Genomic DNA, 14,494 nt, shown 5'->3' on the forward strand with positions numbered 1-14,494 from the left:
TTTTCCAGTTATGTTCATTTAACAGTCCGTTTTTATTTGGTAGAACTTCACAAAAAAAACTACAAACAATCAGATTTGTTGTTAAATATGTTATAATGTCTTCAGTGATATTATAACATATTTTATTCTTCAGTCTTTAAAAAGGCATTATACATTGAACAGTGGTCACTCGCATCAACAGCAGAAACAAAACAGGCTTAACTGTCTTCAAACATGATTTGCATATGCGGAGTCACAGTCAGTCCCCTCTTCTCAGTAGTGAAGTCTAGTCTAGTTACCGAAATGAAAAAGAAAGGCTCTGGTTACACTTAAATGAGGAGTGGTTGATGTTTTAAGGCATCAAGGCTGAGGGGCGTTCTGATGTCTCTCTGGAACCCAACAGTGTTTCAAGTTTTGCTCGATACATGAATTTCTTCATTCATCACACAGAAATGTCTTTTTCTTATAAAGAGGGAAACATCATGCCGTGAACCCATGTGTATTCCCCAACCACCAATACTCTGTTTTACCCTCCAACTTTAAATTTTCAAAAGAAATGACTACAGAAGTGAAGCAAGTCATGAACGTACAGACAGATGAAAGATGACGGCTCCTTTCACAACAACAAAGCCTGCATGAATCACCAAAGAAATCAGTGTGCCGAACATTAAATATAACAGTACAAAAATGGCTTCGAATGTAGATTCTAAGGCATCGGTCGTTTATAACTGGACTGCATAACATAACATAAAGTTCGGTCAGATTTGTTCACCTGTCTCACAAAATGACTTTGGTTAATATACTTTACACTCTGCAGGTTGTGTATGCGAAATACACAATCTGGGGAAAGGAAAGTTGAATGTTAGAGGAGTAGATATCAAAATAATGTGAAAGATGCGTGATTCAAATTTTTCTTTCAGAGCCAATATTTGGTGAAGCTGTGAACTGGCTGTAGAGGTGAGGCATCGCTAGAGCTACAAAAACAATTCAGTGTAAAGACAAAATAATAAAAACAAAATATCTACTTAAACTCTCCTTGCTATCTTCCTTAAAAAACACAAAAACCCACCACACTATCTAGTCTTGTTTTTTTCTCTTTTTCCCCCCATTGTGTTACTTTAAATAAAGAAATATATACATAGATAATAATATGTACATTAGCTGAGCTGTTTAAGGCTGCTCTTCGGTGACTGAAGGGGCCTGAGGTGATGCTTTTTTGGGTATAAAAATAGTCCCTGGTCGGCTTTGTGCTCTAATCATTGTTCTACGGACTATCAGCAGTACACTGAGGAGAATCTACGGCATTCCTTGGGGTTGAAGGCAGATTTCTTAGTTCTGAAATGAAGCTTTCAAAACGTCTTCATTAAAGCTCGAGATGCATTCCAACAGAGGAGCTGGCACGTAAAGGGCAGAAAGAGAAAAAGCCATAGCTTGGAATAACTTCATTTGTCCTGATAGTCACGATTGGAAGAAAAAGCTGTGGGTGCTTGAAGGCAGCGGCGGGGCCTGAGGCTGAGAGGGGAGAACGGGAGCAGCCGTCGGTGTGTCACCTCCTCACTTTCACGCGTGCAGGCGCTCATCAGCCTTTACTGCAGAGAGCAAACAAACACAAAAGAGAAAGTTTGGGTGGGGTAACGGTAAGTTTGATATTCAGTAGAAAGACCATTCGATTTAGCAAGTTCAGTTCAAGATCAGATATGTACTTGGTCATTTGGTTGTTGCTTTTCTCCGTTGACCCCGAGGAGAATCGCCTCCTCTGTGTTGTCACTTTTCATCTCCACCACAATGTTATCTTTGCTGGACTTCCTCTTACTGCTGCGGGGTCAAGAACAAGCCAGTTATAATTGAACCTATCTGAAGCTTTATGCATTGTACCTGCTCACATAAAAGGGGGCGTCACTTCATGTGTCCTTTAAAGCCACACAAAAAAAATAATAATAATGATAATAAAATGAGCATATATATACAGTTAAGCCCAAAATTATTCATACCCTATGCAAAAATTGCTAATTTCATATTTTTGTCTATGAAAAGATGGACTGAGAAAACTTTGGTTTCAATCCATTTTAGTTATGGCAGATTACAAACCAATACATCAAATCTGGTTTCTTTGCTGTTGACTTAAAGGTTACATAATCAACATTTTAGGTTTTTATGCATGTCCATAATTATTCATACCCCTGTATGATCATAGAATGATCATGGAGTTTAAGCTATTGTTGGGTGTCAAAAGTAGGGGTCATCATTATTAATGCCAAACCTATAACCCACTACCCTTATGCAATCCCTTTTGCACCCTGTTATGTCATAAACTGAAATAAATTCAGTGACTGTGTGCATTCATTCTCACTTCATGGTCAACAGTCAAACCACTGACATGGCGAAGAAGAAGGAACTGAGTGAAGACCTTCGGTCGCGCATTGTGAATGCACACAAGGATGGTAAAGGCTATAAAGCTATACGAAAGCAATTTCAAGTGCCAGTGGCTACGGTACAGAGCATTATCACCAAGTTCAAGAAGTTCCACACTGTAGAGAATCTCAAGGGCGTGGCGGAAACCAAAAATGACATCAAGATTGTCAAGAAAAGTTGTGAGACAGGTCAGCAATAATCCTCGGATCACCACCAAAGCTATCCTGAAAAACTTAAGTGACTCTGGAACCACCATATCAAGGCAGACAATCCAGCGCATATTGCACAATGAGGGCCTCCGTGGATGCCGGCCAAGGAAGACTCCACTCCTCCAGCCTAGGCATGTAAAAGCCAGACTAGCCTTTGCAAAAGCACATATCGACAAGGATGCAAGCTTTTGGTTGTCGATGCTGTGGTCTGATGAGACAAAAAAATGGAGCTTTTTGGCCACAGGGATGTGGCCTTCGTTTGGAGAAGGAAAGGTGAAGCGTTCCAACCAAGAACACAGTCCCGACAGTCAAGCATGGTGGTGGAAGCATTATGCTTTGGGATGTTTCTCTGCCAGTGGGCCTGGCAATCTAATCAAAGTGAATGGCATCATGAAAAGGAACAGTACATGGAGATATTGGAGGAAAACATCAAGCAGTCAGCAGAAAAACTTGATCTGGGGCAGCAGTGGATCTTCCAGCAGGACAATGATCCTAAGCACACAGCGAAAGTAGTCAAGAAATGGTTAAAGGACAATAATGTGACTGTTTTGGAGTGGCCAAGCCAGAGCCCAGACCTGAACCCGATCGGAAATCTGTGGAGGGAGCTTAAGAAACAAGTTTCAGCAAGAAGACCTTCTAACCTCAATGATTTGGAGACCTTCGCAAAAGAGGAATGGGCAAAAATCCCTGCTGAAGTCTGCAGAAACCTGATCAGCAACTGCCGAAAGCATTTGCAAGCTGTCATTGCAAACAAAGGCTATGCAATTGACTATTAATCATGGGGTATGAATAATTATGGACATGCATAAAAACCTAAAATGTTGATTATGTAACCTTTAAGTCAACAGCAAAGAAACCAGATTTGGTGTATTGGTTTGTAATCTGCCATAACTAAAATGGATTGAAACCAAAGTTTTCTCAGTCCTTCTTTTCATAGACAAAAATATGGAATTAGCAATTTTTGCATAGGGTATGAATAATTTTGGGCTTAACTGTATATATATACATATACAAACCTTTAAACTTCATCCATTTAACTTGTGTTATTACTAAAGTGCTTCTGTCAGGTGTATCACTAATATCACTTAAAAAAAATCAAATTATGGCTGCAACAATCGATCGAGTAATTCGAGTGATTCAATTATAGTAAAAGAAAAGTGAACTTTGTAGCTGCTCCATCCACCGCTTTGTTTTACACAGAGAAAAATCTGCAGTAAACTTCAACAAGTTGTATTAAAATATGCAGATGATCTATTAACTTAGTCTGATATCATGTTTAAACGAACGGCAGCTGCCCTTTTTACATGGACGCGATACCTGCAGCAAACAGGGGTGAATCTACACGGGGGGGAATGGGGTGTAATAAACCCATTAATTTTTTTAAAGTCTTTCATAACATTTTTCAGATTGAAAGTGAAATAATATAAAATATTGCGTTAACATTTAAAAATATAAAATAAAAGCTTTTTTCACAAGCCAACAGAAATGTACTCAGCGTAAAGGTACATTTTTTTTTACGCCTTAGTTTGGATTTCATATGTATCTTATTTTATTGACTTCGACTGTACTTGAGATTATTTATATTTTTTGCATTTAAGAAAATGTTTTCTTTAGTAATTAAATGTAATATAGCAGGTCATCAAAGGATTGTTTTCTTTTGTGTTTTTCTGACACGTTTGCATTACAACATTGCAATTTCTAAAATGGAAACCAATGAGCAGTTCGTTTAGAAAAACCTGTGTTTTTTTTATTGCTCATATTTATTATTGCTCAATAAATAATGGCCTCTCTAATGGCCCCCTGCAGGCCATTAGAGAGAACACAGTTTAAGGCACTTCCTGACTGGCTTCTCTTTTTAGACACTTTTATATCAAAGGGTCATCTATCATCTGTCTGCTTTCCCAGGTGTTTGGCTGCTAGTCTACTCTTTTCATCACTTCCTTTTTCTGTAAAACTCAATGCAGACATCATTGCTCTAGTCCAATCATCTTTCTGCCCACATTCTTCGAGCCAATCAGCCTCCACCCTGCATACCTTTTAGTTGCCCTGCTCATCTCTCATCTCCCTTGTGCAACCAACCTCTTCCCCATCGCTGCCTCACACGAGTCACTCAACCCAAGCCGCTATCCTATCTTCATCAGCACCAGCATCTAGACTCCGGGGGGTCCTGCCCTAATTCCTATCACTGCTGGGATTTCAATCTGCTGTGATGGGCCATTAGAGTCTAATCGCAAAATAGCATAACTGAATTTTGTACATCAATAAATCATGTTCAGTTTCTTCTAATGGTCTCTCCTTATTGAAATACAGTTTATGGTCGTTATCATATAGAACTGCAATACTGTGATACAGTCCGGCCACATTTTAATGTCTCCTAATGTTGACACATTGTGTGTTTATGCACGGAACTGCTGTCATTGCACTTACAAGTCTTGCTTGCCGGATCGGCCACAGATCCTGCCCTTCTTGTACAGGAAATAGAGCACGCTTCCCAAGATAGCCAGAAGGAGGATGGCGATGATGATGATTGCGATAACAAAACCTTTGCTCTCTATTGGAGAAGAAGCACAAAACACCCACAGCTTTACTAACTGCACCCAGATTTTGGAATAGAATGACAGCAGGAGACAGGAGGAGATACAGGTGGAGATACGGTTTGCAATCCGTCTAAAGAGAGTGTGCAGTAGCATCATTCAGGTGACCTAACCCTGAAAGATAAAGAAACGAAGTGGCAGTTTATCAGGGCTGCAGGAGCAGCAGTGCTTTTACAACGGCATGACAACATGCACAGGAAGAGGTGAAGATGATGAACAACCCAATGACGCTTTGATGTTTTGTTCATCACCAGGGAGGGTTCTCATGAAAGCTAGGAGGCGAGAGAGCGAGAAGTGTGCTCACAGAGGAGAAGTGGGAGGAAGGCGGTAGAGAATCTGCCACAGCAGAGTGATGTACAAACCTTTCTTGATATTCGGTGATTTGGTGGGTGTTTGAACTGAGAAAAACCAAATGAACACAGGAATCAGTGGGCATATGCATGTAAATACCTCATATAATACTCACAAACACAGTTTAGATCAGGGACACATGTGGCCCACTTTGATCTAAAGTGGGCCAGACCAGCGAAATGCCTCTTTCTTATTCACACATTTAATCTCCGAGATGTCTTATATATGCAGTTTCAACATTCAGATTTTCGACATGACAAGCGTTTAAATGACAAATGTTTAAAATTACAGAGAAAGATCTGGCAGCTGATTGCCCAGACTGTCCTGTTTTTATGAAGCAAAATGAACCTTTCTGTCATTTAATTGTTTATCTGTTACTTGACTACTTTGGTGTGGTATCAATGGCAATGGAAGAAGTCTTTATGAATAGGAAAAGCTGTAAAACGTGAAAATACAGTTAAAAGTCCTCCTTCCAAAGGTGTCCAGTGGGCCAGATTGGAGTCTTTGCTGTGTAAGCTCTGGCCCACAGGCTTATAGTTGACAACCCAGGTTTGAGTCCTGAATAAATGTTTAATTTCAGAGGAGCTTATCAGTGTTTTGAATCTAAACATCAAGTTTGATATGCAAACTGCGGTCAGTGGCAGAACAGTCATTTTCCAGAGCGGCCCTGTTTAATCCCGTTTATCAACGCTTTGGGAGAAACGTGGACTCAGAGCAGTTTTCCTCTGAGGGGCTGAAAATTTCCTGGCGTGACATATAAACAGAGAGCAGACACAGAAAAACACAAAGCAGGACCCATAATGGGAGTCAGGAGACTCGCTCTGAGTGCATTTAAAGCATCGGCTCCTTCACAGAGTCACAATGATGCATGTACGTGTGTGAACCTTTCTCTTTTCATTTCCACATCATTTGCAAATGTGACTTCATTCTCATACTTTAAAACTATATTAAAACAAAATGTCTACATTTATAATAACCCAACACACAGAACAGCAGTCGCGACAATAAATTAATAATTAAGACACCCTGTAACAACAACAAACCTCACTGTTAATGACCTATCTATCATACCACAGTGGTAACTAAGGCCTGCGGGTGTTTCTGAGTTCGCCTCATGCTTCCTTGCTCTTATTCTTTCTTTCTGACTTACAGAAAAAAAAAACTGCTCCACATGACTAAATGAAAGAAGTTCTGGAGACTCTGAATTTGCGGGTTATAAGCCTTCAATTCAATCAGTTCCATTCAGTTTTATTTATATATTGCCAATTCACAACAACGGTCGTCTCAAGGCACTTGATTCTGCAAAGTAAGGAGCCAGCAATCAGCAACAGCCGCCTGCCGTGACTGGGTGTAGGCTGAACGGGAAGAATAGAGGGGAAAAAAGAACAGGAGAACATAGAGAGGGTAGACAAAAGTTACAGCATGCAGCATTGGCACATAAATGCATCAGGAGTGAAAAAAGGTGTGTGGAGAAGATCAAGCCCTATCTAAACTTTAACAAAAAGTTTAAACCTAATGTGAAAATGATGGAGGGCGACTGTTTCCTGAATCCAAACTGGGAGCTTTTTGATAAATGAACTACTTATTTCTGTCAACCAAGTTTAATTATGCATTTTGTAGCTGATTTAATTGTACAGTGGTCTTACCTGGGTCATTGACATAGTTAGTTGATGTGTTTTGTGTAACTGAAAGCAGGCAGAGGCACAGAGAGGAGGTTATTTGGGTCACTACACAGGGGCGCACATTTAACATCACAGAGGTTAACAGTGTCATAAAGTCTGTATAGGTTCTCAGTCATCAAGGACATGCCAGCTTTGACTTCTTAAAAAGAAAGCAAATGGACTTTTGTAGCTTCACATCTCATCCAAGAGACTTCTTCAGCTCTGAAACAACTGGCGGAGATTTAAACCCCACTGGGAACTGTCTCCTTGGAGGTTGAAATACCTGGGAAGGGATATCAAGACTGTCCGCCAGTTTATTTAGAACTGAAGAAGCCTCTTGGATCAGAGGTGGTTTATGTAGAAAGATAAGGACCCAACAGTGCTAGAGAGAAAACCTCAACATCAGAGGATTCCCCATTAGCACTTGGCAACAGTGGGAAGGAAGAACTCCTTTTTAACAGGAAAAGGTGCAAATGCAGCCAGTAAGTTCAAAGAGAAGAGGAAAAAAAGAGAGAACAAAACACAAGCTACAGGAGAGAACTGACAAAACTTAATAACATGCATTAGAGACATATTACGGGAGAAATGCTCAGTGCATCATGGGAGGTCTACCAGCAGCCTAAATCTATTGCAACATGAATAAGGGATGTCTCAGGGGTCACCAGATCCAGCCATAACTATAAGCTTTATCAAAAACAAATGTTTGAAGCCTTGTCTTAAAATGAAATAGAGCTTTATAGCGGATTTGATTTCCATGTCACAAAACAGGCACAGCAGAGTGACTGTGATCTTACCGGTGTCATTGATAAAGGTAATGTTTGTTGATGGTATGGTAGTATTGGTAGTTGATGTGTTGTATATAACTGAAAGCAGGTAGAGAGAAGGTGACTTCTGTTATCACACAGGGGTGCACATTAAACATCACACGGGTTAACAGTGACAACAGGAAACAACACAGAGTGAAATATAATGATAGACAACATGTTGCAGCGTTGTTTTAACTCAGCCACATTGGAGCGTTTTTGGACATGCCATGTTAAGGTCATTGCAAAGCATCTCCATCTGAATTAAGTCTGGACTTTAACTAGTCCGATCCTAAAGCTTCACTGTGTTTTTTGAGTCATTCAGAGTTGGACCTGCTGGTCTGCTCTGGATCATTTTTCTGCTATATAACCCAGTTGCTCTTAATAACTGCATGTTGTTCTTACTATTTTTGTCTAATATTAAAATTTGTTTGGTGATTTGAAATATTTGATAAAAATATGCCTAAAAATACATCAGGAAGGACAAAATACAGTTTCGGAGCAGTGTACACAGACATATTCAGTTCAATTTTATTCATAAAATGCCAAACCTGAATATCACTTCAAGGCTCTTAATACAGAAAACAACAATACTAGACAAAAAATGCCAGTGATCAGAGGATTCTCCATGAATAAGCACTTGGCAACAGCGGTAAAGAAGAATTCCGTTTTAACAGGAAGTGATATCTGGCAGTACCAGGCTCAGGGAAAGGCAGCCAGTGAGAGGAAAAAAAGAGAAAAAAAGGGGAGTGCAGTTAGTAAAGCTTACCTGTGTCGTCAGTTATAGCATTGGTTGATGTGGTAGTGGTGGTTGTTGGTGTGGTGTGTACAACTAAAAACAGTTAGACGCACAGACAGGAGGTCATGTTTGTTACTACACAGGGGTACACACTAAACAACACAGGTACACAGTGACAAAATGACAGCAACAACACAGAGTGAAATATTCACAATCACAGACAACAGGTTATGGCACTTGGCAGAGCTTAGGCCATTTAGATGAAGAGAAAACCCAACAATAAGAGGATTGCCTATGAGCAAGCATTTGGTGACAGTGGGAAAGAAGAACTCCTTTTTAACAGGAAGACTGCCAGCAGAAACCGGCTCAGGGAGGGGCAGCCAGTGAGTGTAAAGAAAGAGAAAAGAAGGAGAGCATGAAGAGCCAAGAACAGAACACAAAGTATAAGATATAAGACAAACAAAAATCAATAGCACACAGGGAATGAAAAGAAGGTAGAAATGCTCAGTGCATCATGGGAGTAACATTAGTCTCAGCCGATAGTAGCATAAGGCATGGTTCATGGTCGCCAGTTCCAGTTATAATTATGAGCGTTATCAAAAGGAAATGTTTGAAGCCTTGTCGTAAAAATAGAGTGTCTGCCTGTCTCGCAAATTCGAGCTGGGAGCTTTCTGACAAGTTAAAAATCTCTCTTTCCCAGTCAAATCTAATTTTGCATTTAGCAGCTGGTTTCATTTGCATGATGAAAAACAGACACAGCAGAGTAACTGTGGTCTTACCTGTGTCATTGGATATAGTAGTGGTTGATCGTGTGGTAGTGCTGATTGTTGGCATGGAAGTGATTGTTGTTAATATGGTGTTTAAAACTAAAAGCAGGTAGAGGCACAGAAAGGACGTCATTTGGTTACTTACACATGGGTGCCCATTAAACAACATATGGGTTACCAGGGTGAAGAATGTGAAGAACAACAACAAAAAATATGAAAATTGAACAATCACAGACAAGACGTTACATCATGTGGCAAAACTCAAGACCTTTAGATGAAAATGAATAGAGACATGAGGGGGGAGGGACATAAGTAAAAGTGGCAAGTGAGGAGAACAAATAGAAACGTGCAGGCATATTCGGTTCATTTTTATGTAAAGTGCCATTTCACAACAGTCGCCTTAATATTAGAGAGAACAACCCAGCAATGAGAAGATTCCCTTTGAGCAAACACTTGGCGACAGAGGGAAGGAAGAACTCCCCCGTGGGTGAATGGAAAGAGAAGAGAAAAAAATAGGGAGACAAAACTTTGGAAGAGAAATCACTAAAGTTAATGACATGCAGTACTGACATATAAACATATCAGGAGTGAAAAAGGGGAGTGGAGAAGAACTGGTCAGTGGACCTCATGAAGTCCACCAACAGTCTGAGCCTACAGCAGGATAACTGAGGGCTTTTCCGGGATCACCTGTTTTATGAACAACACTCGAAGCCAAATCTTAAAAGCAGACAGAGTCTGTCTCCTGAACCCGCTGTTTACCAATATTTCATAGATGAAGGCCTTTATGTCTAGCTTAACTAACTGATTTTTGTCATGTCGTTTGATAACTACAACTCAACATCATCTGCATAGCAGAGACATGTAGACAGAACCTTGAAGAACTCCTTAAGTATCTTTTCCATGTCAGAAAGAATCTGTGTTTGTATTAATAGCTAGAACAGAAAATTAACAGAAAGCTATGATTCAAACAGGAGCAGTGGATTTCGTCAAATACAGTGTATTCTAGTGTCCGTAGAAAAATCTTGTGATCAGCATTCTATGATGAGCCATCTGCGCTATGATGAACTCTAAACTCTGTGACAAACCTGACTGAACTACTAACTACAAAGATCGCAGAAAGGAAGCACAGGCTGCAAGAACTCACTGGCTTTGATGTTGAACTCCACCACTTTAGAGCCAAAGTCATTGCTGGCATTGCAGAAAACTTTCACACTGGAGGTGATCTTGAAAGTGACCACACTCTGAGCACCATCTTCAGTCTCTGTTTGCAATGCATTTAGGTTCTGCAATAAGGACAGTTAAAGACAGAAATAGAAAAGCAGATCCAAGAGCAAACAGGTGAGAAGACAGTTGAGCACAATATTGATATAGACTTCCACAGACTAAAGGTTTGCATGGCCATCATCATCCTGCAGGTAAACTAGACATTAGCTTGCATTAGCTCTGTCAGTCCAATCAAATTTATTTCTGACTCAGTAAAATCCAACCAGTAGTGGTGCAACGGATCACTGTTGATCCGTGATCAGAACCGATCCCACTCCATGGTTCGGTGATCCGAAGATTTGAAAAAGAAAAAAAAGTATGTGTATGGTGCACATGGTCAGTCTGTCAAGTGATAGTCATGGCCAACGCTAGCGGTCCAAGTGGAGAAGCAGAGGAGTTTGCGGCATTTAAGCAGCCCTTTGCTGCCCAATCTGAACGGGCTAAAGCTATTACAAAAGCTATTGGGGTGTTTATAGCTCCGGCCATGAGGCCGTATTCCGATGTACAAAACAAGGGGTTTAAACATATGATGAACGTGCTTGAGCCACGCCATGATATCCTGTTGCACATCACTTCAGTGACAAAATCGTTCCAAGCATGTATGAGCAGGAAAAGTCTAAAGTTATGGCTGAGCTGTCCCAGGCATCTTCTGTTGCCCTAACTACAGATGGGTGGACCTCCAGGGCAACGGAAAGCTACGTGACCGTGACCGCTCATTATATCACAGCGGAGTGGTAGATACAAAGCCCTGTACTGCCCTATACTGCACCTTAATTTGTTTTTTATATAATTGCGTGGAATGAATATTGAGTTAAATGTTTTTTAATGGTGAAAAAAATAAAATTTTCTTTTTCTTTTTGCTGATCCGAAAATTGATCCAATCCGTGACTTAAAATCGTCACGGATTGGATCGTGATCCGATCCAAACCGTGAGTTTTTTGATCCGTTGCACCACTATCAACCAGTGCTGCTTAAATCAGTGAGAATCTGATGTGATGTCAGCTAAATGATAATGTTAGCATGCTAATGCTAATTAACCATTTTTACCATTTGGCTCTAGAAAGTTAGCATGCTTTAGTGCTTTTAGCACTAAACATAACTGCATAACTGAGGCTGATGGACATATCTAACACACACTTTTAATCATAAAACAAATCACTGCACAAAATATCTTGAGGCACAAAATGTCGGGTAGTTGTTGAAACATTTTGTTCAATTTCTAATCTGCTAATATTGCTAATCTGTTCAGGACTTGCTGATTTGTGGTTACAAAGACTATTAAAACTGTACAAAAGTGAAGACCATACTCCACTAATGTGAAGTCTCACCCACAGTCCACCAGCCAGATCTTTTTTAATCGTGTGCCATAAACGGCAAAATACCACAACAGTATTGGAAAGAAAATGCATTTAAGTTGAAACTTTAAATTAAAAATTGTGTTCCACTGTTTGTCCCACTGGACGCATTTATCAAAATGGAGATCTGGAGGACTTTGGATCAACCTGTTGAAGTCACAACTGGAATAAGCAGATCTCTGTTGTGGCTGTGACTAAGCCCAGAATGAGAAGCTTCCCTCTGTTGTACCTTCCCATCAGAAGTTGTCCACATAATTGTGGGAGCAGGAAAGCCTCTGGCACTGCAATTCAGATTAACAGTTGTCTCATAAGTCTCCACTTCTTGGACGCCTGGCCCCAAAATCTGTGGTGAACCTGCAGACAGAGTAGCAAGAAATACAACCTTATGCAATAACTATGCAGCCACAAACTTTGAACATGGTCTCATTTAAAGAAAATACAACTCACCCTTAACATTGACTTGAAGTGTGCCACTGGTTTTCATCCCCTCCATCTCAGGAACGGTCACAACACACTTATACATCCCTGCTGTTTCAAACGTTGCGCTCTTCACACTCAAAGAGTTGCCTTTTGACACCAACTTTTCATTCTAGACACAGGTGAACAAAAAAAAGCTTGTTTGACTCAACACGTTTAAATGAGCATCTAAGTACTGGATGAAGTAGGTGTTAGAGGCCTCTAGTCAACCTAACTGCTGGTACGGCTCTGCCACAGTGTGAAATGATTGTTTTCTAAGTGCATCTTACTTGTTACTGTTAGACAAGCAGTTGTATTGTATATATGTATGTATCTATGTAACCTTAAACCAGGTTATGTCTGTCTGGAGAGAAGACAGGGCATTGCAGCTGGCCTTCAGCTCCTCTTCTTCCATCACCGTAATGCTGTCTTTAGGCGTTATAACAGCAGATTCAAGGTCTGCACACACAGACAGAGAAACAAGGCATACAAGTCAAACAGAGAACTTACTGGTAATATGTATTTGATGAAAAGCTCACAAACCATCCAGAGTAAAATACTTACAGTTAACCAACACCTTAGTACTCCCTGAGATCTCCTCAAAGTTATCCGTTTCCGTAAAGGTGCACTCATAAACTCCACCGTCTAAACGCGTCACATTAGTCCGCACCATTTTGTTGTTCTCCACAGAGGAGCCACTCTGCAAAGTTCAAGATTAACTTTAATGTCCTCAAAGTTCTCAGAAAAACCTTGAATTGTAACCATTTCCACATGAATGAGGAGTATGGAAGTGCTGATTTTCTTACATTTTGGTGCTTAATTGTGGTGATTGAGGATGGATAGTTGCCATTGTTTTCGCAGCGAAGCTCAAGTGTGTCCCCTTCCTTGATTTTGCCCTTTGGTGACTCCACCCAAATATTTACTTCAGTGGGGGGATCTAAAACACAGAGAGATGAATTCAAGATTAGACTGCAAACCTGAACTATCCTTAAAAATAGGAAACTCTGAGGCCTGTCAAATCAAATTAAGGAAAATGTTACTATAACATCCATTTCCACTTCAAAAATCAAAACAGATACATTAAAGCACTTTTTCTAGTTTGTTTCTAGTTTTTTCAAGTTTGGTGTGCAAGAACATGGGATGAACTGGAACCCAAATGGAAGCCAGTTTGGTTTCAATTGGTGAAACTCACAGTATACAGTGATGTTAATGTGCTGACTCTCTGTCATCTTGGTTGCTCCAGGGACAAAGTAGAGGACTTCGCAGTAGAACTTTGCATCTTTGTCCTCTTTCTTAACTTTCATTCTCAGCTCACTCTGGACTGAGTAAAGACCACTCGATTCAATAGTGATGCTGGACTTTAGATCCACCTCTGAAAGAAATAAAAATACTGTAAACATAAAAGAACAGGACAGACACAAACTGAAACAGCTAAGGCATTCCAGTTTTAAATATCAATCTGCCTTACCATCTGGAGTAATGCGAAGCGGCATGTTGTTTCTGTACCAAGTGATATTTGGCTTTGGGTATCCATTTTTGACGCTGCAAGACCCAATCTGGTAGGTAAGGAAATTCAAATGATAAAATTGCATCCTCACATTTTGTAATCTTAGTCTTTGATGTTTGTGATCGCCAAAACCTTTTCACCTTGGATGGATCTTCTTCATTTACTGATACCCCTCTTTCCACGGCCTCGATTGTAGGAAAGGTTGGTGATTCTGCACAAGACGTAAGAAGAGATAAGAACTAGAAAAAGAAGCATTTATAAAGAAACAATCATAGATTCTGATAGCTAAAAGTTTCAGAAATATTGTAACACTATAGTTAGTTAATACAGTGAGTTCCATAATTGGTTGGACAAAGACACAATCTTTGCACGTCTGCCTCCGGACACAGTGGACTTTA

At 40.1% G+C, this 14,494-nt stretch overlaps 1 protein-coding gene across 9 annotated transcripts in view; it reads right to left on the reverse strand.

Moving 5' to 3' along the window:
- mcamb (melanoma cell adhesion molecule b) overlaps nt 1-14,494 on the reverse strand; it is a 43,995-nt gene continuing 29,501 nt past the window's right edge. The window contains exons 4-20 of one of the 9 annotated variants that reach the window (XM_031749918.2): nt 14,237-14,307; nt 14,058-14,145; nt 13,782-13,961; nt 13,396-13,526; nt 13,154-13,289; nt 12,933-13,048; nt 12,581-12,722; nt 12,363-12,487; nt 10,660-10,798; nt 9,528-9,614; nt 8,779-8,841; nt 8,001-8,069; nt 7,192-7,230; nt 5,557-5,592; nt 5,028-5,151; nt 1,683-1,794; nt 1-1,568 (exon numbers count right to left, since the gene is read on the reverse strand). In XM_031749918.2, coding sequence (XP_031605778.1) covers nt 1,566-1,568; nt 1,683-1,794; nt 5,028-5,151; nt 5,557-5,592; nt 7,192-7,230; nt 8,001-8,069; nt 8,779-8,841; nt 9,528-9,614; nt 10,660-10,798; nt 12,363-12,487; nt 12,581-12,722; nt 12,933-13,048; nt 13,154-13,289; nt 13,396-13,526; nt 13,782-13,961; nt 14,058-14,145; nt 14,237-14,307 — 1,661 coding nt within the window. In that variant the 3' untranslated portion in view covers nt 1-1,565. The remainder of the gene's footprint in view (nt 1,569-1,682; nt 1,795-5,027; nt 5,152-5,556; nt 5,593-7,191; nt 7,231-8,000; nt 8,070-8,778; nt 8,842-9,527; nt 9,615-10,659; nt 10,799-12,362; nt 12,488-12,580; nt 12,723-12,932; nt 13,049-13,153; nt 13,290-13,395; nt 13,527-13,781; nt 13,962-14,057; nt 14,146-14,236; nt 14,308-14,494) is intronic. The other 8 variants (XM_039622888.1, XM_031749919.2, XM_039622889.1 and 5 more) reach the window with 8 other exon arrangements.

Source organism: Oreochromis aureus, linkage group 14 (genome assembly GCF_013358895.1).
Source record: "Oreochromis aureus strain Israel breed Guangdong linkage group 14, ZZ_aureus, whole genome shotgun sequence".
In the NCBI taxonomy this organism is placed as follows: domain Eukaryota; kingdom Metazoa; phylum Chordata; class Actinopteri; order Cichliformes; family Cichlidae; genus Oreochromis; species Oreochromis aureus.